Source organism: Annulohypoxylon truncatum (genome assembly GCF_022578515.1).
Source record: "Annulohypoxylon truncatum strain CBS 140777 unplaced genomic scaffold F4807scaffold_18, whole genome shotgun sequence".
Classification (NCBI taxonomy): domain Eukaryota; kingdom Fungi; phylum Ascomycota; class Sordariomycetes; order Xylariales; family Hypoxylaceae; genus Annulohypoxylon; species Annulohypoxylon truncatum.
Window position 1 is genome coordinate 145,684 of NW_025953804.1, and position 23,419 is coordinate 169,102.

General features: G+C 47.7%; 3 protein-coding genes across 3 annotated transcripts; 2 read left to right on the forward strand and 1 right to left on the reverse strand.

Moving 5' to 3' along the window:
- The first annotated feature begins 8,569 nt into the window (after positions 1–8,569).
- On the forward strand, positions 8,570–9,635 carry F4807DRAFT_98921 (uncharacterized protein). Its single transcript, XM_048003752.1, has 3 exons — positions 8,570–9,017; positions 9,270–9,483; positions 9,564–9,635. The coding sequence occupies exons 1-2, from the start codon at positions 8,803–8,805 to the stop codon at positions 9,475–9,477; spliced, it is 423 nt and encodes a 140-aa protein (XP_047853685.1). The 5' UTR covers positions 8,570–8,802; the 3' UTR covers positions 9,478–9,483; positions 9,564–9,635.
- Positions 9,636–16,430: 6,795 nt separating this feature from the next.
- F4807DRAFT_427416 (uncharacterized protein) lies at positions 16,431–17,354 on the forward strand. The gene is made up of 2 exons (XM_047998158.1): positions 16,431–17,275; positions 17,332–17,354. Exon 1 carries the CDS (start codon positions 16,604–16,606, stop codon positions 16,814–16,816), a length of 213 nt encoding a protein of 70 aa, XP_047853686.1. The 5' UTR covers positions 16,431–16,603; the 3' UTR covers positions 16,817–17,275; positions 17,332–17,354.
- F4807DRAFT_98999 (beta and beta-prime subunits of DNA dependent RNA-polymerase) lies at positions 17,006–22,758 on the reverse strand. The gene is made up of 3 exons (XM_048003753.1): positions 22,227–22,758; positions 17,332–22,167; positions 17,006–17,275 (listed from the first exon to the last, which is right to left on the reverse strand). The coding sequence occupies exons 1-3, from the start codon at positions 22,581–22,583 to the stop codon at positions 17,195–17,197; spliced, it is 5,274 nt and encodes a 1,757-aa protein (XP_047853687.1). The 5' UTR covers positions 22,584–22,758; the 3' UTR covers positions 17,006–17,194.
- Positions 22,759–23,419: the final 661 nt, after the last annotated feature.

The window sequence follows — 23,419 nt, forward strand, 5'->3', positions numbered from 1 at the left end:
TTTGACTAGCGGGAAAAGTAGTTGACTTTTGTGTATAAAGGTCTGGTTGCGTATGTGAGAGGTAGGCAAAGATAGACTTCGCTGGCGATAAGTTTCTTTGTGCTTTAAAACTTTGAAGTGCTTGGTTGGGTTTCTTGGGTTTGTCTGAGTAGTTGTCTTTGTAGGATGAAGAACAACTAGAGCAGAACGAGAGTAGAGAGAATGGGATGCGTCCTTTATAGACGAAATATCAGACCCTACTTAGTAGGTACTGAGTGTTGGAAGGGTGAAGGGCAAGGCCCGCCAAGGTTTGTCCCCCCACACCCTCTTCTCTCGCATACATACACCGATACCAAGGCGCGCCTCGAATAGTCCTGGACCCATCGTGTACGTTTCTAGTAGTGAGTCGCCAAGACTTGCCGTAATAGTGGTTTTTAATTATTTTTGTACCGCAAGGTTGCGTACGGGTTTCAGCAGGCAAGCCATCCGCGCCCGCGCTCCAGGAATCCAGAATCCTGAGAACGCCAATCCCGGCTCGACGGAGTGTGTGTTAGGCCGGGGTTTGTAGGCTCGCTAGTGGCTATCAATCCCACCCATTACCGCGCTGATTGGGCGTGACGGCCGTCGCCACGGACATAGTGGCACATGTCCGGGCTATGAGCGCATAGCACAAAAGAAGAAAACGCGCACGCACACGTGGGGTGCACAATTGGCAGCGAATAGCCAGGCATAATGTAATCGACGTACCCGGGGCACAAGCACGCAACAAAGTTGTCCCTCGTTATCCCGTTATCTTATTTCCGAGGTATATCGATCCGATCCTATTAGGGATTAGTGGAATCGGTAATGTTGATACACACCTCGGCTCGCAGCGGTGAACCGGGCGGGCAGGCGGAGGAGAAGTTCGCCTGCGGCTCATTCTAAAGGTTCGAGTATGCCGACAACATATGATAATGAACGAGAAAGGTGTGGAGAAGGGAAGTGCGGCTCCTTTCGACTTTAAATCAACAGCAACGACACCCGGTCGCCCCGGGGCATCACGGCGAGAATAGGGCAAGAACGGCTCAGAGTTCGGAGGTTGAACACACTGCGATTGGGTGGGCCAAGCCGCTAACGGGATTGTTCGGAGGGCAACTGTGAGATCGAACAGGCCAAAGCAGGAACGACCCGGAGATATCGGTCTTCCTAAAACGATACGCTCTTCAACACGTAATCCCCTACTTCTTCGATATAACCAGGTAAGAATCATCATATGCGGTTGTGAGAGCATATCAAGGAAAAGAAGCGCTTAATCATCAACTCGATTGTTGAATTTTATGCAGTTATGGGCCTATATAAGCCAAAGGGTAAGTTCGTCGGAGAATAGGGGTAAGTCTCTTAGTAAAGATAGGTATAGGCGTATGGTATAAAAGGGGTTAGATCTAATATTAAGAGTTTTAATTCTTTGGATTTTTTAGATGTTCTAAAGAGCTCGAAATGAAGATAACTAGGATGGAGAAGAGATTTAAGAATCGTGTAGTAAATGTCGAGGTGTTCACTCTGCTCGGATGCCTCCAAGCGCCCAATACGTATACGACAGCCTCGCGTTTCTGGAACCTGAAACAAACTATTCTATAACTCCCGGAATTATTTCCGATTTCCTGTTGGCACCGGCAATTAAACACAGGGAAATTCTGAATGTGGTAATGCTAGGTATCATCAATGGACGCTGTATCGGCAGACCTTGTCGCACAATACTAACTAACGTAAGGCGCTTTTATGAAGGTTTCGTACTAATGTAGAGAAGATGTCTGACGTACAGTAGATTAACCCCATAGACCAAAAATCTCACCATGTCCCCGTTACATTCTATTCATTCGCAACCCGATGCCCCGGTTCGTTTCTACGATGAACATCGGCGAAGCACAGCCATCAAATATATTAGGCTTCAAGGTCTCTCGGCCAAATGTGGCGGCAAGAACCGCACGGTCTGTCCGGATGGCACTGAGATATCATCTCGCTAAAGAGAATAGATGTAGGATAACCCTAGCAGCAGATCCTGAGGCTGTTCTGCGGCTGTCCCTTGTCCACGGTAGGCCAAGGTACGGGCTGCAGAATGCACGATGCAGGGGACTTATGTAAAATGCCTACAATTACTTGTGTTGTAACAAGTAGAGCCTCCTGCCCACGATGATTTTATTTTATGTTATAAGTACTTGTATGGTGCTCAATCGTCGGCACCAGATAGAAATCCTTTGTTGGTTTGGCCCTGGTAGCAATACACATGACGTAGCATTGGGGTATGGTGTTTCGTAACTGTAAAGTTGACAGACGCGATAACGTCTTGTTTTCAATTCGCTTCTCTTTTCCTTTTAGGTCTGTTCGCCGTCCAGAAGACAGGGGCAAGGTTACCTACTGAAGAGGAGATCGCGAAATGAAGGCAAGAAGATCCTAGTGTTCGAATGGATGAACGGCCGTGCCGATGGACCTAATGTCTTGTTAAGGAGATCTGCCATGTGTCTATTAAACACGAGCATCTTACAACACACCTAGGTACCTACTGACGCGGCACCTCTGTTCTCCTGGAGTATCTCTAGGCCCTTCCCATTGTTATACCAACGTTTTCATATATCATGGTAAACCGGAGCTGCCGGCTCTTCGTGTTCCGCGCCTCTATCGCTCGGTCGACAAGAGGGAAAGTAAGATTTGGATATTGCCATGTACAGAACCCATGACCGCATACACTACCACCGGATATACCTGCATAGAGGGGCGTTTACTGAGTGTCTTCCTCTTCAGAGAATCCCCACATAGATGATACGGGGTAAAGAAGCGACGGGAGGCCTTTGCGCTCGACTAGGAATCGGTATCCTCTATCGTTGGTGCTCCTACGTCCTTCTTTTTCGTATTTATCCCTAGCTGGTATACGAGTTCGGTTCGTGAGATAGCTGCTATGTGGGCTTGTTATATTGGAAGATCAGGCTACAGATATTCAGTTCGGATACGTCATGGTATGCTAGCTTCAAGAAGCCGTGTTGGTTAGGGAACTTCTCGGACGGCGTCGCCCTTGCATGGTTTCAGCCCTATAAATATTATGTTAAAATGGGCCCAGAGTTCAATAGTCGCCATTTCTGATATCATTCATAGGAGTTAAGCGACTCACCCCCTAGGGATAGAACTTGAAAATAGCGTCCCTAGATTTTAGGTCCGATTCAGCACCAAAATAGATTATAATAACTCTGCTATGTCTACTTTCCTCGTGGCTCTTAGACACATCGTCGGCTGTGGGGCGATTCTAGAAATAAAGTTAACAGCAACGCTCTGGTAGTGGTAGGAGAGCTTATGATGATGGTTCATGGTAGTGGAGGGACATGGATAAGGATGAACTGTCCATATTTCAGATAGCTTATGGGATATGAATAATCCACAAGTTGTTTCTCAGTGAGATGTTGTAAAAAGGGGCATGACGGTATTATGCGATATGTCATCTGCATCGCTCCTTTCCATCCTAATGATCGTGGAGAGAATATTTGGTCTCCAACCAGGGATCTCATCGCGTGGTATGCCGTCAATAATAGCTCACCTTGGCTCACGCCGGCTTGTAGTCTTGTGCGGACCTAGGGTTATGAACATGATTCGCTCAAGCTGTTTAAAGGAGTTGGTCCGTATATGGTAAGGTAGTAGTCTGTGGCACTTGACACATTCCATTCGGCGACTTCTACATATTACGTACCCATGAACTAAATATGTAGGACCATGGGGAAATGGAGACGAGGTAGACGGAAATTCCCAGAAAAAGATCAATTCGATTGTACTACCTACCCAAGATCCTTCAGACCCGACTAACGGAGCCTTGGAGCTATCACGCGTCTTAGTTCCTATGGGAGTGGGATTGTACTATGGAGAGGACATAGGGGTGTCCGGAGAAGACGGCAGCGACGTCGGTCCATTGGCTAAGTTAAGTGCTTGTGGTTGCATATGAAGGATGAAGGTGTGATTATTTCAAGTTTCCAAGAGCCATAAGCAGCAACCTGTTGGGACAAGTGACAAAATGCATAGTTATTACATCTCTATTATGCGTACAGTTACGTTCGCTCTACTTAGCTAGGCACTGTCCTTCAACGTTTCATGGAAACTCGGGCTTCTTTCCGTTCCGCGATCACAGAAAAGCCACGAATGAGTCGACACTCAATAGGGAAGGCTCTAATACATGTTACCACCATTAGTTCGGACTATTGTGGTGCCATACCCTGCAGCGAGGCCGGGGAAGCTAACACGTAGCCGTTGAGTTCATCAAGTCCAGGAGCGAACCAACTGCGTAACGCAACACTAAGACCAATATAGACAAGATACAAGCGATTGATGATATCTTGGTTAGGTATTGCCGTAGTCAACCGTCCCTCCGACCCTCTTTTAGATATCAAGTTGGAGCCTGACTCTTCCCAGTCATCTGTCGACATCACATGAGAATCAGTTAATAGGCCGAAGCAGATAGTCATAGAAGGTTCGGGCCGAAATCGGTAGCAACACGAAGGGAACTTCGTTGCCCCCAAGAAGGGTCGTGTGAAAGTTGTTGGTGGCTGATATGAATAGGGGGCCCTTGACTATTCTTGTTCTGAACCCTTAGCTTCATGAGTGGGTGTTGAACGAACTGGACCCATACCCATGACTCTATATACATAATAGCTTCCCTAAGCATACATACGCATACAACCTCTGTGCTACTTCGTTAATGTCGAGTTTGGTTGGCCACTGCGCATATTGTTTCCACCCATGTCCCGTCTCTCAGGGTGGACTAGGCGTCTTACGCCGAGGTAACACACCAACAAGCGCGGAAGACCGCTTGTATCCTAATATTGGATAGAACTGTAAACCTAGTTGCATATTTGAGTTTTTGATCGACGGCTTAGGAGATGGGTTCCATACTTCGAGTAATGGTGACGATAAAAGTAAGCGACCCGACGCAATGGTACGCAATGAGCAAGCGCTTATTCTAGCTATTGATTGGCTGGATTTCGCGCACAACCGCCGCGAACTTGTCGCTTTTAGAAGTTGCTTTGAATCGAATTGAAATGGAAATCTCTTAAGAAATCCGAAAAGAAAGGGGACTGCGTGGGCATTGACTGTTTGTGATGGAACATCCGAGTGCCGCTCTAGCTAGCTCGACCCTGGCGCGCCAAGCGCATGTGTATGTACACTACCTAAGCGACTTTAGCGACTCAACCATTATTATTTTCGTTGACATGGAAGAAAACTTTGCCGGGATTCCTTTAGTGGCAAATTCTAGTTAAGGAGCTAAGAGTTCCAATGCTGCCTCCAACCTCTGTGACCCCGCGGAGATTTGAGCCGTGAGGAAGCGGTATCTGCGAGAAGAGAATGTGACAGGACTAGAGGAAGCTTCCACACCCAGTTCCGTACGAAATTTCAGGGGCTAGAGAGACAACGAGTTACACTTGGCGGTTAGCTATGCCGGTGATCGTATAGGCAAGTCCGGCTTCCTCAAAAGGAAGACATTGGTCACCTTGATCTCAGTCGGTCAAGCGGAGACCGAACTTAGTTGTCGGTCCCGAAATGAGCTCACCTGTGTACTTTTAAGTAGATGTCAAGATGGTATTTGCGAGTATGTCTGTACCGAAACCTGTGAGGAGTTTGAGAGCCAGTAATACATTGAGGATCCCTTCTTTAGCAACTGAGTCCGAAGGCCTCGCTCGAAGATTCAGCTGTTAAAGAGGAATCAGCCTCATGGTTGCAGGATAGGTCTTCGACCAGAACTTCGGTAAGCATAGGGGGGCTTCTAGAGATTAAAGGATCGCTTGATATAAGACCTCCGTAGGTGGTAAAAACGATCTTGTCATTGGAGAGGTGGCCTACCAAGCCAGTTGGTTGAATATGGGTCGCTTTTGGGGCCGCAGTGCGGCGAGGTATACACACACATTTACACTCAAGGAGGGACGGCCGCATGGGATGCGGGCCGTAAGGCTGTTCTAATAGATGTTGGTTGGAGGAATATACTACTTTTTTTTTGCCCCTTTCCGACCCTTTCTAAAATATGGGGATCATCCACAGGTAAAATTCGAGTTACCTGACTCACTGGCCGGCTTCTTCGCAGTGTTACATGCCGATTGACGCGTAAGAGGTTGGATGTACCTCGATCTCTGCTTCCTTATCCGCGGCTGGATGAACCCGTGGACTTGTCTACTGGAGGTCCACAGTGATCCGGAGAGGTAGGTGGACAATTCTATTGCAAATGGCGTTTAAATGTGACCTTGTGTTAACTAGGGAGTTAGAACGGTTAGTTCATATCAAAGTGCTAGGTAGATATAGTTAGACTGAGATCGGCGTCCGATGATCACTCGGGTGTCAACGGACACCACCCACTCATTAGCTGGGTATCTTAGGTTGAAATAGGCAAGACTTCGTGGTTGACCAGTGAAAGCTGTCAAGTGATGTTGAGCTAAAAACGATTGTACATGCCGTAGATTCCCGTTCAAGCATGTCGTCCCTTGCTTTATGCAGGGCTGTTCTGCATCTGGTCAGAGATATTCGTGATCATGTACCATCTTTTCGACGGCATTGCTTCTCCCTCGATGCATACTTACTCTATAGAACATGGCCATGTTGGAAGCGAGAATTTAGGGTCTGGTTGCTCGTTCCATAGGTATAGGTAGGCAATATAACATCCTAGCAGATGAAAGAGACGGCAACCGGCCCGTTCCATTCGGCTAGTTAAATATGCCCTGCAGTAGTGTATCTATACGTATGTGTGTAAAATACGTTGGGGGAGATATCGCTAGTTTCCTGAGACGAAAGCAAGTAACTTCATAGCCAGCGTTGACTGCTGTATCAAGTACATCGATCGGTACCTACCTACCTACTTATAGGCTGGTAGGTAGGTAGGTAGGGGTGATGAGACCATGGACATAGCACAAGGAGTGGCCATCTGGCAGCGGCCTTGAGAATTTTTCTGGAATCACTCGTTTTTAGACCCCGATTCCCGATTCCCGATCCATAGTCTTATGGAAACTTGGGTGAGGGAATGTTCTTTGCATGAACGATGTGCTGCCGGACGCAGGACGCGAGACGCGAGGCGCGGACGAAGGCCTCGTTGGATGGAGCAAGAGAGAAAAGTACCGGGTATCATCTGTACCCAAAACCGTGTTACCCATCGGGTAGTTTTTTCTCTCTTTCTCTTTTATCTCCCGGGCTTTCATGCAATCTACCTTTTCGCGTGGGACAAGGCGTGGGAACCCAATTGTTTGTATCATCTAAAGTTGTGATGCGCATGATGTATTTTGTATCTGGATGGATGAATGTTGGAGACTGGAGACTGGAGCTTAGAGAAAGAGAAATCCAGTCGTTTGTGGGTAAGATTTAAGGTTGCACGCGAATTACATGGCTTGTAACTATGTATCTTGTCCTACCAATTAGAAGACAGGTGGATACTTGTACTACCATAGAGTACGTACTTCTTAATAGTCAAACCCAAAAACCCCTTGCCCCCAGTACAATTCCACTTATTCTTTTCCATCTCACCTCAATTGATCAATTTCGCTATTTTTTTCTAAGTGTGTTGTCGGTTTCCGGGATTGTTAACTATAGCTGTTATAGCCACACCGACGTGACCGGTGGTATTTCATGGGCCATGGATTACCTCCAGGTACGTAGTAGTTCCATGAGGTAGGTATGCCAGGGGTATTAACGTATTGACACCTGCCGCATACCTGCTGCTTCGTACCTACAGGTCCGCCAGGTATGCAGTTGGTCCCAACGGGAAGGATTTCCATGGAAGTACATCCGCTCAAACATTTTTGTTTTATTTTATTTTTCGGGTTTATTTTCTTTTAATTCCTTCCTTTTTTTTCGGTTCAACCCTGTTCGCCTCGGATGGACCAATCTACACTCCGTATCTGGAGCTCCCGCCCACTTAACCCTTGGAGTTTAGCATAGTAGGCAAGCAAAGCGGAAAAGGGTGTACCATTAAGTACGTAATTCTTCACCCCAAATAAAGCGCCGGGTCCGAATAATAATTGGTGCAAACATCTACTTCTACTCGTGTGGCGTCCCTTGGCAGAACTAACATTCGAACAAGCCTCGATGACCTTTGCAACTCGTGAAGGGTTCTACGGGAATCCTTAGGTCCTAGGCAGAGGAGAAAAAGCTATTGTTGGAGGTACTCACGATTGCCCAATACTTAGCGGCGATACCTATGGTAGCACATGATAATAACTAAGTATAATGATGAAATCAAGCCAGCCAACGGTTGCAGTAAGAGGAACAACCTAGCAAACGCAAGAGACCAGGGATTATCTACGTGCCTTGCTAGGTGCTTTGCGGGAGACAGAAGTTGTTCCAATTGCCTGCTCGGATTGGCCAGGTAGATGGGATCGAAAACCTTTCAGACTACCTTGCATCTGGATACCAACACCCACCCACTGGTTCAAGTTCGATTCAACTTATTTTATAATTATCCCCACCGGTTTCCTACTTTGCCTTTCTAGATCGGGACGCTGCAAGACCCCTGCCTGTGCCTGTCTACGGGTAGCCAGACCATAATACGGGTGGGCCTGGGGCTGCGTGGGTGAAGTAAGATAGAGTGGCCAGGCAGGTTTAGTACTATAGTACTTCTTTACACCCTAGATGACGTTCATGTGTACGTCTAATGGTTCGTTCGAAGGTCGACTCCAAGTTCCCCACCGATTCGGACGCATAAACGGCTCCCACGCGTGTCGACGGCCGCATATCTAGGCGTCCAACCGCAGCTCATAGTACACTTTTCCCCTTTTCTCTTTCAGCCCTCTAGATACTACGTGTTGGAAATAGGATGGTGCCTTCCATAGTGGTCTGATGACGACCACCCATCTATACACACCCACCTGTTACTCTAGTCCAAGAAGTCATCTTCCCCCAACAGGGTCATCTTTCTATTCACTGTTGCGGCGAGACTTCGAGGCAGTTTACCAACTGATCTACTGCGCCAAAAGCCGCTTACGTTCAGTGTGGCAGGCTCTCGTAACAAACAAGGCACCTCACAGATATAGCCGTTTACTCATCTATCAAAGGTAGTTCACGAACCCGCTCTACGTCTATAAATTACACCTTCCGCCCACTACGATATCCAAACTTATTTCTCATCATCACCATCACACACTTCAACTACATCTGCCTCGACCTTCTTAAATCGACTCATAGTCATAACTTCTATCAACTACCTCATCGCAATTACTCAAGCCGTTCCATCAACGATCGAGAATACCGGTTCGTTCGTACCACATGAACCAGAACGAAAAATATGCTAACACCGAATATCGTAGATTCATATCTTCAAAACGAAGCCTCGATCATTATCCACCACCAAAACTATTCAAAATGTGCAAGGTTTACCACATCACGTACTCATGCGGCTGCAAGGAGATTCAAGAAGCACCTTGTGCTGAATCGCCGAACACATTTGGAACATGTGCTGGAGGAGCTGAGATCAAGTCCGAGGACTACCCGGGCCCATGTGATAAATGCGCCTAACCGAAGGCAAGCGATAGAGCTCTCTCTCTCTCTCTCCGAATTTGACTACTCCCGTTCACGCTTTGCTAACTTGTATTTCTATTTAGACACATATTCGATAGGGGGTTGATACAAGCATGGTAAAATATACGATTAGTGGGCGAGCATGGGTGTAGGATGGAAGAGCGTTTTGCGAGCAATCGCATCGATACCTCAATTTCTTTATGTCATTTCAAGTTCAAAAGCCTGGCCTGGAGTCAGGATTGGCCGGTACTGGGCACACACTCTCTGTTTATTCGGAAACAATTCGATTCGGAACCCACGATACAGGGACCAGGAGAAGGCGGGTTCTTGCGGGGATCTGGAGGGGATCTGGAAGACGATGGTGTGTTTAGTGGTGGGATAGATTCAGACAGCCCTTGATCTTCTTTCAATTGCATTACTATTTTCCATTCCATCATGAAGCTTTTTAGCAAGTGTACACCGAAATTCGCGTCGAATGGCATGGCAAAAACGGCTAACGACATTGGATCAAGTCGCGGTAATACGTGGCACAACTCAACCTGGCATACGGTAGCATACGGAAAGGAGGTTTAGCGGCCACTTCCGCGGTCAGAAGCATCTACCCGAAGGCACAGGTAATCAATGCAAGGCAGAGGACGTATCATTCCGTCCAAAGAATAAGAGAAGCCTTGCTATGCTAGTTGGGTCGCAATGCGCGGGACCATGAGGCCATGGAACTAACAAAAATGTCGTTGGCGGCCAACGCGAAACGGATCACCTCGAAACAAGTACATCCTATGATAAGAGCTGACGTCGCGAAGAATTGCGCCGCATTGGAACAAATCCTACTTTGTTTCTTGGATTGAATTGCAGATAACGAGTACCTACTCGCAGCCGTCTTGTATCATGTGATTATTGAGGTGCGAGGGGATAGGAGTAATAAAAAAAAAACAAGACGATTAATGGATAGCCATTGAGAGTGGTCGCTACTTCTTCGTTGGGCGTCAATCAATCACCTAACCCAGATCAGGTAGTTAGTTTGTATGATGGATGCTCGGTAGCTATCCCTTGCGTCCCTGCTAGGTGGTGGCTAGGTACCTACCTAGTATAAACCTCATAATCGGCAGTTACATGGATACACTATGTATGTACTAAGGTAACTACATATAAGAAGGTGGTACCATTTCTCACCTATTTGGAGCCGCCAAAACTACTTCGTACCTTCATATATAAATATGTACTTGAGCAATTCAAGTACGTCTATAACTCTAACTCTATATATATTGCTGTAAAAGGAAAAGATTTGAAACATTATGCACTTATGTATACGTAGGGTTGTTCGACACGTTTAGAGGGATATGTAAATAGAATTAAGGGGTCGGTCGGCTGGTCCGTCCGTCAGATCTCATTTCTCCCACTTCTCATCTCTGTTTCCTTGGGATTGACTTGCATCCCCCACACATCCACATCCACCCATCGGACATGCGTTTTCGCCCCTGGCAAAGAAGGACTCCAGGTCACCAATTCGGCCAGGCTCGTTATCCGCATTCGGATTTCATAACCACGTATTCAGCATGGCCCTCGCTCACCGCGGTTCCTGAACCAATAGCAATCCTACGCCGGCGCCGACCCTATGGACGTCGCGCTTAGCAACATAACTTCGCCATCGAGCATATACTTCGGGCCGACGGCCGCCTAATTTGATGCCCTTCGCCATCGCGTTGCCATCTTAATTCACCACAACTCTGCTCTACTAACTTGTCAACCTTTCCAAATCGGGTTGTAGTCGGTGGAGCCGGGGAGGGCTCATGGTCAACACTGGCTCTTTACTCGCTCTAAGCCGCGCCATCGTCAAATGCGCGTTGGCCCGTTGTGCGGCCCGGTCCCGGCAGATACGATATAACATTTATCGTGTTCTATCGGCATACAACCTCGGATTACACAGCATTTTACGAGCTTTTTAGTTTCCTTCCCGAGGCAACCTACACCTGTCTCCCCTTGGCCTTTTCCTCTTCTGTCTTTTCTCTATCCTACCTGGGTATACTGACGTATCCTCTCCCATTCCGTTTCCAACGTGGTGTTACCCTGATAAGCCCTTGCTGGTGCCTCTTATGCAACCTAGCGTTGCTACCTATTCAACTGTTTTTGAGCCCAAGATTGGGACTATCATGGAACGCTGCGTCTATGAGCGCAATTGGCGCGATGTACTCACCGAATAACGTGAAATGTCAGACCAACAATTAACGATCTAAATGGCCTATCCGCTTAGTCTAGCTGAGGTAAGTGGGCAAATTAATAGCTGACAAGTAATAGTGGTTTCATCTTTCGGTTTTCCTTCGTGAGCACACGGCTTACACGAAAGTCTCTGGTGTAGCTTAAAAGACAATCGCTCTCCCTGAACTACTAACATCGGGGGCTGTCAAAAATAGTAGCCTTAGAAACAATGCTGCGTAAGTTAAGCAAAGGGTACAATTTACTTGAACGACGGAGAGATGCTACTGATCCTATACCTCTACTCCGGCCCAGGGACCCTTTTCAACGAAGGTAGGTAATGAATACCTTCACCATTCCGTTATTACCAACAGTGCTCCCGTCATAGATCGGCTAGAGCGGATTCCTTCCCGTTAAACCTGGTAATCTATCCCGATTCCCGATGGGAAAAGAGCTGTCATTACCCCTGCATTCATCATCGCCTCGTGCACTAACCTTGTAGCTTTAGTACCTAGGGAGTCAAAACGTGTCCGGCGGCTAGGGCGTCTCAGTCACCAATGAGATTATCCAAGGCGGTTAAGGAGCTTGGAATAATCTTAAGGCATTCAGGGTAGTTCCAACTAGAAGAACATGAGGGATGTGAGTTACCTTGTTAGCCTACCAACATCAACTTGACCTATCTTTCAGGACTATGGGCTAAGACTAAATTCTGACATATAGATAGTAACTGACGTGTCCAAAGCCCCTAAACCCCTAGGTCATATTAATCTGCGCATTAATTTTATAGGAACTACGGACGAAGAGCAGCTAGAGTTGCGGATTGGTCGACTGCGCTACGTGAAGTCGCATTAGGCTTCCCCTATAATCTAAGCTCATCGACCTCGCCCTGTCAGCCTTGTATCAAAAGCTGTAGGGCGTCCAACCGAAAGCTAGGCTTTCCAGTTTAGATTTAGGGTTCCAATGTTGCACCCAGGCACCCGGAGAAGTTCTTTTTCTCTCGTGCATCTGGGCAGGGGCAGGGGTCAGGGAAGCAGAACGAACCTTGGAAGCATGCACGTTCCACAATCGCGCGAAGCGCAATCCTCAACCTCATTGGCTACCTAATCTAGAGCGGGCTTAGACTTGCGGATGTTAACTAACGGTCCAACGATCACCTGGCGACGATAACGATTTCATCAATGATCAGCACCTGTCAACCTAATTGTTCGCCCTACCACTATATCACCATATTACTTCAAGTCACCGGATGAGTCAACTACACGGCGCGGCATTCTTCAACAGCTAGGTAACCAAATTATCATGAGACATCCGTCTTGCAAATGATCCCGTCATTTGTTTCCGGCCGCCTTGACATCTCTTGGCTTAGGTACCAGCATGGTACCCTGCCGCATAATCTAGCTATGGTGTTGTGTTGAAACACAACTGCATATTAACACCGCGCCGTCGCTCGACTCGGCATAGTATCGAATAAGGCAGGATCTCTCGTCTGAGGTCTTACAGCAGCCGCTAGATATTTGTTCTTATGCCGTCATCGCTTCCGAAGTTACATTGCCTACGTTCGCCTCCTTAAAATCGTTGGACGACGAGGTGCTTTTGACAAACCTCGTATGCCATCACCTTTCATGGTTAAGCCTTCTTGGCGAGCTTTAGAATTCCTGTCGAACTTGACCATTAAGCGTCAAGGTGACTCAATGTCCAAAAACTTTCCTATCTTTTCAAGCCGTTATTGTTAACCGGGGATAATTCATTCGCGTGACACTTAGACAGCACAGAGCTTCCAAACCATACACGTTATCCTGCAGGAATATCTAGCTTGGCTGGCTTAATCCTCACAGCTAGGCATGCTCTCGTTGTCAACCAATTTGAGCATGGCGTGTTTCCGAAGGAAACATTCACAATTCTCCTTGTCATTATCTCAATTAGGTACCCTGCATTATTGGGAAGGCAACCCCCAGGAAGCTACATTGTTTGAATTGTCAGATCTGCTCTCACGTTTTCGTCGTACCCCTTACCAAGCTCCATGCGACGGCCAAAATACACGAAACTACTTGTGGGCAAGTTACCAAAACTCGCGCCCATAATCTTTAGCAGAATAAGCGTATATTCAGTTGCTGGGCCTAGTAACAGATGGCAGTATTTATTCTTTTAACTGCTTTGTTTAGTTATTCCTCTAGCGAAACATAATAGATAGTCTAGCGAGAGTACTGGCGGTCTCACGGATTCATGGTTAACTGCATGGTATATGTCGAACCAACCTCATTCACCAATTCCCGTCTACATCTGAACCTATTCCAATACAAGGCATGATAATCTGAGCGCGTATTAGTCGGCCGGGACACCCATGTAAGGATTTCGACATGAAGAATATTCCTTATCTGGGTCGCCTATTGTAAGTGAACCTATGTGAGAGATTCTTCATTCGGATAAGCATCTAACAATCCTTTAGAAAATCTGTAGCCCGAGCTAATATACCAGTATGTTTCCTTCTGGTCTTGTTGAACTAGACATAAGCTACGGCTGCAGATCTCGAAAACGAAGAAGGATCTCCGAAGATCAATGCAATCCTTCCTCTCAGCCGCAGCTACAGCTTATATGCAGGCATCTAACTTCCATATCGAGTTTATCAAAGATTTAGGTGCAGGATCTTACTGCATAGAAGAAAGTTAAAACCCTCAACGCCACATACAGTCGTTATTACTGACGATAGAGTCCTAGTCTCTATGTATCTCCAAGCCGATTGAGCGGCAATCGCGGAAATAGAGGATTTGAAGTGTCCTCTGGGAAATATCAATCTACACGATACTCTGGGAAAGGATACATCAATATAAACATCGTTTGAAGGATTCATGAAAAGAATTAGTTCCACGATCTTCATATCCTCGTCACCAACGATATACTCTAGCTGACGTGCATTCCAGCGTGACCATGTGTATAGGCACCCCAGAAGCCTATCATAGCTCTTGCAGGTTAAATCCTTCCACACGTGCCTTACTACTGCTACGCCGCCGATCAATCCTGCGTCTCGTGGAACACAGCGCACATATTAAATTACATGACACAATATAGGAAGGAGAAATTTAGAGCGACGACCCCAGATCCAGATCAACGACATATGTAGGTCCGGCGTACATTTATCATGAAACGAGATGAAAACTGACTTAACTTCTAGTGCGCATTTTGCTAGACGCGACATCGCGCCTATAACAGTAAATCCGCCCCCACGATATTTCCGACATGTAAGCAGAGGGGAGGAGCTTAACCACATAGCGGGCCTTCCGCCGACAAGTCTACTAAGAAAAGTAGCTCTCAAATCCAGCATGCACACGTAGGTACCAAAAAGCTCTGTTTCTAGTCGAAACTTGATCTATTAGCTGACTCCGCTAACGGAATGGTCGACCCAATTACGGGATTCTATAATTATACTGCGGCTAGATCGACCCGTTTGTTAGATTCTGGCTGTTGGGAACTGCATACATGCATACGCAGTAGTAGTAGGTATACATACATGTTAATACGAATGTAGATGGCGTTGCACCACGAGCCTCGCTTCTCAAGCTACTGACAAGCATCATCACGTAGGGCTATCGCAACTACCGTCGAGGGATCTGAATCCCAACCACACCATCCAGCCTTACGACCCCAGATCCCAAAATCTCCGGGCTAATCCGTATGAGTCTCAGCGGATCTTACGTTAGGAAACGCCCAGCAAGCTTTTTGGCCCGCGGACGATCCATCACGATTTGGGGGCCAGAAAAGGGATCTTAACCCCAGCCCCGAAAGCAGCAGGCGATCTGCCATGTGACAACCGGAAATGCAATGGCATCTCGTTTCTTTCTTAAACAAGGTTGTTGTCGTACAGCAGCGGTGAAATCCCACGCTCACGTGGTACGCCATGTGGTCGATGTACTTATATGTAAGTAAGCTGCGTATACATATCCAGGGCAGGTGAAGACCTGTAGGCGCCGGCCGCCACCCACATCTTACCTTCCTACCCTACATATGCGCCAACCATATCTCAGCTAGGTAGGTACTTAATATGACATACATGCCTTTCCGGCCATCCACCCTCCGAGCCCTGAACCGGGTACCGAAAAAAAATAAATAAAAAAAATCTTGAAACACGCGCGAGCTCTGCTCACCATGCAGAAACGGAAAAGTTTCCGGTCTTTTCGGCCACCTTTTCTGTCTAAACCGGACCTGGCCCAATCTCAAGGCCGGGCTGGGCCATAAATGAGAACATAGAGAGAAACAAGAATCCCCACTGCGCTAATCTCCGCAGCTGAAAACTAGGCGAGAGACACGAAGTATAGAAAAAAGAAAGAAAAGACCAGGATTAATAAGCTCTGACCTGAACTAGCCGTGGGTGGGGGAGGAGTCTTACAGCTTTTCTACCCAGTAGGTAGTTAGAATTACGGCGCGGCGGGACAGAGCCAGGACTACTTTGAAACAAGCGCGCTCCAACCTCAGAATACGACGTTCGGCACTGTACCTAGGTAAGAGGTTAGGTAGGTAGTAGGTAGTCAGGTAGTGAGCGAAGTAATCAAGTGCGATGTACGTGGGCGGCAGAGCTCCGAAATCTTCTGGAGATACGTAGGTAAGTTAGGATCGTAATTACGCGCTTTCAAAAGAAAAAGTCGCCGTGTGAGATATGTGCAAGCATTACTTACATGATACATGATACATGTGCAGGAGGCGGAATAGGACCCGAGTAATCTTAATACCACCAAACATCAAACCAGAGTCTGCCATCGAAATAAGGGCAAAAATAAATCCTTTTATTACTACCGTACTGGGCATTTTAACTACCATTACTATTTTACTTTTCCGCCTTAATTAACGCCCCGAAAATACAAAATCTTTACATTATGTAGAGGCAAAGCCGAAACTACGCAAACTACGCCCACATAGCACTAGCACGAGGGTATCATTATAAATGAACAAACCTTCGTTTCGGAAATATAGGCCTTGCATTTTCGCTATCTGTAGTGTAGCCTGCTGGCCCCTGTCTGCCCGTCCGAACCACAATGACTCAACCCACTTCGTAAGTTCTCGTCTCGTCATCGTCTTCACCAATTCCTCCCTAGACGACCAAGAAAAAATTTGCTTATGGCGGAATGTCAATCTGCCGCCCTTCGTTCGCGTTTAGGGGGAGAGTAAATCAAACAAAAAAGGAAGTCCCGTAATAAATCAATCCTGCCTCTGATAGTAGTGTACAGCGTAAACCAGAGAAGAGAATTAGATAAAAAAAACCATTGTCCTTTCGCCTAGAACTTTTCGGGATTTGTTGCTTTTCTGTCTAGTCTTGTGTTGATGCCAAGGTGAATGTCCCTTTCCTTGATAATGCATTATGCCTCTTGTAGAGGTCAAGTAAAAACGGGAAGTTAGAAAAAGAGGTAAACGAGAACTCCTAAATGCGGATGTGAAGAATACGCATGACGCCAGATGTATAGTATGCAAGACAGAACTAATCGTTCTTGGGGGAGGTAGGAGAACTAGAGTACTCGGTTAGTTTTCCTTCATTAATTCATATACTGAATGTTAATACGTACAACTTCGGGCTAGTACTACTGCCAGCGCCAGGATCCTTCGGAGAATACGTGGGAGACTACGTAAATTGTTAGCAAGAACTGCGTCTCATAGTGATTGATAATTGGTACGAACCGTAGGCGAGTACAAAGGACTCGTTGGCGACTGCTGTGCCCTTCCGTGGAAGTGTGGACTCGTAGGCGAGTAGCTCATAGGAGAAGTTGGGGAGTAATTAGGAGAAGAGGGCGAGAAGATAGGCGATGTGACTCCCTGATGGTTATTGGGCGATGTCGGACTATAGGTAGGACTTGTGGGAGAATAGTTGGGCGACGTGGGAGAGTTCATGCTAGGAGATGTTGGGGAGTAATGTCTTGGAGACGAAGGTGACGTGGGCGAATAAGTCGGTGACGTGGGACTGTACGAGGGGCTGGTTGCGCCTGCACCTCTGAACTGAGGTGAACTCGGGGAGAAAGATGGCGAAGTCGGGCTGAAGCGCGGCGAACTGTCGTATCGAGTTCCCATCATCGGTGACGTGGGCGAATAGCTGCCACCAGGAGAAGTTGGTGAGTAACCCCCACCACCATAGCTGCTAAAAGGCGACGAAGGTGACGCGCCGCCAGAGAATGGACTGGTAGCACCAGGGCTTCGTCCGCCGTATGGGCTCGCACTACCGAATCCTCCATACTCTGTGCCGAAGCCAGAAGGCGAGTCGGAGCCGGCTCCAACAATCGGCGAGAAATTACCAGCCCCCATCGACGGTGACGCGAGGGAAATACCATAACCGGAGTCTGCCATTGGAGATCCAGTATCGTATGGAGTGGCCGCACCTTCTAGCTGACTTCCCTTAACAGTCATGCCAGGCATCAGGCCCATCCTAGAGTTATCTGAGATGACGGTCTCGAGCATCTTAGGATCGAGGAACACGTCTAAGTGACCAGTACCCATTGGGGCAAGTTGACCTAGCATGACGTTCTCGGATATACCCCTGCAGTCATCGAGCTCGCCCATGGCAGCAGCTTCTAGGAGGATTTCAACCGTTTCTTCGAAAGAACACCTCATCAGGGCACCGGTGTCAGCTCTGTTAATACCATGACGCGTAACTGCAGCAATGCTGCCTCGGTATGTCATGACATCTACTAGGAGAGTAAGATGACGTTCATTGACGTACGAACCGTCAAAAGCCAATACTCGTCTCAACTCGTTCAGAAGCGCAAGTCGTGCGGCTTCAATTCCGAAGACATCAACAGTCTGCCACAGGTCATTCGTAATCGTGCGTCTGGCATCTACTCCAGGAATTGCAAGAACTTCTCGTAGAGCTGTACCCTGGGTATCAAGGTACCATTCCTCGCATAACGGAGTATCCTTGGCCTGGATCATAGCGCCATGCTTGTCGATGGCGATTCGGGTTCCCTTGTTCAGGAAAGCTCGCTCAATACCTCTGATTCCTCGCAGAGTAAGGTTTTCCAGAAGATGTTCGCCTAACCGCTTGAGCATAACGTCGTCCTCGATGGTTTTCTCAGCATCGTCCTTATCTTCTGGCATTGGGCGAATACGAATCACTTGTTGATCCGCGTTGTTGTCACTGCAAATGACGGCCAGATCACTGGGATACTCTTCTCGAAGACGAATAGCAACGTCTTCAACCGTGAGACCCTTATCCAGCATTTTTTGCCGGTCCAGAACAAATCGAAGCAGCCATCGCGATTGTCTATCCTGGTCCGGCATACTATCATCGGGCAACAGGAAGTATGACGTTACGAAGTCCTCATCCTCCGGAATCTGGGTCGAATCAATCTCGGGATCGTAGTAAATCTCGGTCATCGCCGTAACGGAGCGTAGGTTAGTGTGTTCGACTACACTACGAAGTGTCTTCGCGTGTTCCTGAGAGGTAGAACCATCCAAGTACACCATCATCGAAGGCGTCTTGATGTTGCTGGCAACGTTGAGAATTTCCTTGAGACGGGGAACACCAAGGGTGACGTTCTTAGATGAGATACCAGTGAAATGGAATGTGTTAAGGGTCATCTGCGTTGCAGGCTCTCCAATCGACTGCGCAGCTAACACACCAACCATTTCGCCAGGGCTTACCATTGACTTAGACCAGCGAGTCTCTAGTTCACCCATGATATGTCGGAAGGCCAATTTGCTTAGCCTGTGCTGGACCGCAAGGCGCTTGAAAGCCAAACGCGAACGTAGCAGGGCCTTGAAAAGCTTCGTTGCATTATCGTTAGCCTCTACTGAGACATCGTCGGTACCGCGAACCATGATCAATCGGTCCAATAGACCCCTTACAGTAGGAATGACGTCCTGAGGAGAGAGGTCGCTTCGTTTGGTGTCATCAACCTTGAGAAGCTTCTTGGAAGATTCAATCAACCGACCAATGTTGAGAGGAAGTTGGAACATGTCCTCAAGCTTCTCAGAGTTCTTCTTCAATTCCCGAAGGAACTCACGATCTCGGCAAAGGGCTTCCCATTCCATGTCGAGAAGCTCTTGCACATGCATATCGCCAACAAGGTCTTGGCCATATTCCAGTGCGTCCAGTACGGGTGTGCGGACACCTTCCATCACGTCTAGGCGGTAACGATCCTCGAAGTCAGACTCCTTCAAGACCCAATGATCCATCGGCTGTTTCTCGATATACATAGCGTCCAGTCCATCCTCACCGTAGACGAACTGAATGATATCGCCAAGCGAGTTACGAACCGTTCCGTCGTACCTCGCACAGACGTCTTCAAGGGCCTTGACTAGACGACGTTGAATATAACCAGTCTCGGCCGTCTTTACGGCTGTATCAATGAGACCTTCACGACCAGCCATGGCGTGGAAGAAGAACTCTGAAGGTGTGAGACCACGTAGGTAAGAGTTCTCGACAAACCCACGGGCCTCCGGCGAGTAATCGTCCTTGGTGAAATGAGGGAGTGTTCGATACTTGAAACCAAAAGGAATACGTTTGCCTTCAACAATTTGTTGGCCGACAAGAGCGGTCATCTGCGAGATGTTGATGGATGAACCCTTTGAACCAGAGCGAGCCATGACGACTGCATTGTTGATATCCTTAAGACTGTTTTCTGTGACTGTTCCAGCCTTGTCTCGTGCGGAGTTCAGAGCCTTGGAAACCTTACTCTCGAAGGTTTCTCGGACGTTCATACCTGGCAAAGCTTCCAACTGATTTGCCGTTGCCTGGAGCGTTAGCTCCGCCACCTCGGCCTTCTGCTGGTCAATCTCATGCTGAACCTTAGCAATGGTAACCTTGTCTGGAATGGTATCACCAATACCAATGCTGTGGCCATTGTGGAGAAGCCAGTAGTTAATAACACGCTGGCATCCATTCAGGAAGGCCATTGCGCCATCAGGGCCAAGCTCATTGTAACATAGATGGATGATACCACCACTAGCGGCACCAACGTTCTTCTTTGTAAGAAGGCCTATGAGCAATTGTCCAGACTGGATAAGCAAGCCCTCGTCTTCCGCAGGGTTCCATTGGTTGTTTTCGAACTTGACAGGCCGCTTCAATCCTGCCTTGGTGTAGAGGCTGATCTCCTTCGGGATGATCATGCTCACAATCTGCTTTCCAGTCCAACGAGGTCGGGGTTTAACGATAGCAGGCAGGGGGATAACGCCATCCCAATCAGGAACCCACAGCATAATGTTGTAGACCTGCTCTCTGGTCAGGAATACGTCACGGCGGCACATCTTGTACACGCCAGCCAAGGTGTCTTGGACAATACCCATCAACGGTCCGTTACGTTGGGGGGAAACAATGTTCAGCGGAACCATGCAGAGCTCACGAATTTCAGCTCGCGTTTCCTCGGTCTGAGGCACGTGAAGGTTCATCTCGTCACCGTCAAAATCGGCATTGTACGGCGAAGTGACCGAAAGATTCAGTCGGAAGGTGGAGTAAGGCATCACCTTGACTCTATGTCCCATCATGGATTCCTTGTGAAGTGACGGTTGACGATTGAAAATGATGTAATCACCATCTTGAAGATGTCGTTCGACCTTCTGACCGTACTCAAGATTTATTTGACCAGCCCGCTTGTGATGTCGTAGATCAATTCTCGTACCGTCCTGTCGAATAACATACTTGGCACCAGGGTGTTCGTTAGGTCCATTCTGAACGAGTTGGTGGAGACGAGAAATGTTGTACGGAGTGACTGTTTCCGGGTACGTCAGAGTCTTGGCTATGGTCCTAGGCACACCAACCTCGTCAAGAGAGATGTTGGCATCACCTGTGATAACGGTACGAGCGGAAAAGTCGACACGCTTTCCCATCAAATTACCACGCAATCTTCCTTCTTTTCCCTTTAGACGGGCTCGAATGGATTTGACGGGACGACCGCTTTTCTGAAGCGCCTGAGGCTGGCCGGCAATGTCGTTGTCCATCATGGTGGCAACGTGGTATTGGAGCAGTTGCTCAAATTCATCTTGGATATGCTTAGGCGCAGCTGTTCGAATGGCTTCACGCACATTGCTGTTGGCACGAATGATATCACTCAGCTTGTATGTCAAGTCATCCTCGTTTCTTAGACCCTGACCGGTTCCGTCCATGGAAATGCTAGGGCGAACCGCAGGAGGCGGAATAGGCAGGACCGTGAGGATCATATGCTCGGGTCGAGAGAAGTCGGGGTTTAAGCCCATGTCGAGCATGTCATCGATGGATATTCTCTTGAGAATAGCCAAGACTTTGGCTGGGCTCATCAACTCCTTGTTGGTTCCCTTGGTGCCATCTTCAGAAACGGTTTTAACCGTGCTCCATAGTTGTAGAGCCGTCTGGCGGATCGCAGGTTGAATATTGCCACATCCACCGTGGCCTTGCCCCTTAGGCTTAGTACCAGGCTCATACTCCTTGTCCTCATCTTCCTTTGGGACTTCGTTGCTGCACCACTTCTTCTTCTTACAGACGGTCCAAACAGCTTGGAAACGCTTCTTGGGATCCCGCATGTTCACCGCGGCTTGGAATTCAGGATTGCTCTAAAACCAGTTAGCGCCAAGAAAATTCAGTTTAACCAGAAAACAAAGGCAAGACTGACTCTGTCGTCTAGCATTTTACTGCAGGAATGGCAGACGGTCTCCAGAATCTTCTTGACTTTCTTCAAGTATCCTGGATGAAAGACGGGCACAGCCAGCTCTGTATGTCCCCAATGACCAACGCACTCATTCATACCCTCCAAACAAGTTGCACACTTGTACTGGCGGTCTAGCGAGCCAAGAAGAGGATCGTTCAGTCCCTGCTTTCTTGGCTTCGTCCGAGTCTCATCCATAGTCTCAGGAAAAATAACTTGAACGACACTTTGGTCCTTGATCTCCTTAGGAGACTGAATGCTGAAGACTATCTCCTGAATGGTCTTGAGAGGCGCATCGGAATGTTGGAAGTAAAGGTTCGCCATCTTGGCAAAATTGTTGGTTGATTATTCTAAGCGGATTCGTAATATGTGAAATGAGAAGTGGATGATGAGTGCGAAGAAATAATCGCGCGGAGGAATTTTATTCGATGCGCAAAGTGAAGGAGTGTAATTAAGGTCGGTCGGGGACAAAGGTCCTTGAAGGTGGAAAAATGAGCGCGGTATGTGTATCGGTTCGTTATTCGTAAATCGGATTGTCGGTCGATAAAAAGAAGGAAAAAAGCAATGATGTACAGATAGAACCGCAAAGAATGATAGAACTAGTTGTCGATGTAGACGCGTTTAATGGCACTGGAGGGTGGTTGCCAACCAGGCCCAAGGCCCGAAGGAAGTGATTAAAATTGATCCCCCAGGTGCGCGCGCGGGTCGACAAAATAATCGCGATAATTGAAAATCACTATCTTGATGCGATTCACAATGCCGGAGAGTCGCGGGAATGAAGCTGATGCGAAAACCGGGACGCGTTGTGATAAACCATCAATGGTGAAAAAAGTTGTTGTGGTTTGAATGGCAGTGTGTTCTTGGAGAGTCGGGAGGATTAGAAGTGAGGCAGAAGGGCCGCCACGAGAACGCGCTAATCCGGTTTGGGAACAATGAGCTTTTCGGAAGTAAGTTTATCCATGCGGCTGATTCAAAGCACATTAAATTTTAGTAAGGTACGTACCTCCCCGCACACGAAAATCAACGCCGGAGCCAACTCCCAGTGCAACCTACCTACCTCGTATGTAGGATATTAGTTACATCGACTACCTACCCAGCAGCCGACGAGTCAATTGGCAAGCGCTATTGTATGCCGCGGGCTGTGCGGATCAGCATATTGC

What these genes read in the sequence shown, in the direction of transcription:
- F4807DRAFT_427416 (XM_047998158.1), top strand. Translation starts at nt 16,604, where the DNA reads ATGAACAAACCTTCGTTTCGGAAATATAGGCCTTGCATTTTCGCTATC.
- F4807DRAFT_98921 (XM_048003752.1), top strand. Translation starts at nt 8,803, where the DNA reads ATGACGACCACCCATCTATACACACCCACCTGTTACTCTAGTCCAAGA. An exon ending in CGTTTACTCATCTATCAAAG is followed by an intron (nt 9,018 to 9,269) that starts GTAGTTCACGAA and finishes CGAATATCGTAG; the next exon opens with ATTCATATCTTCAAAACGAA.
- F4807DRAFT_98999 (XM_048003753.1), bottom strand. Translation starts at nt 22,583, where the DNA reads ATGGCGAACCTTTACTTCCAACATTCCGATGCGCCTCTCAAGACCATT. An exon ending in GTAAAATGCTAGACGACAGA is followed by an intron (nt 22,168 to 22,226) that starts GTCAGTCTTGCC and finishes AACTGGTTTTAG; the next exon opens with AGCAATCCTGAATTCCAAGC. An exon ending in GTCCTTTGTACTCGCCTACG is followed by an intron (nt 17,276 to 17,331) that starts GTTCGTACCAAT and finishes CAATTTACGTAG; the next exon opens with TCTCCCACGTATTCTCCGAA.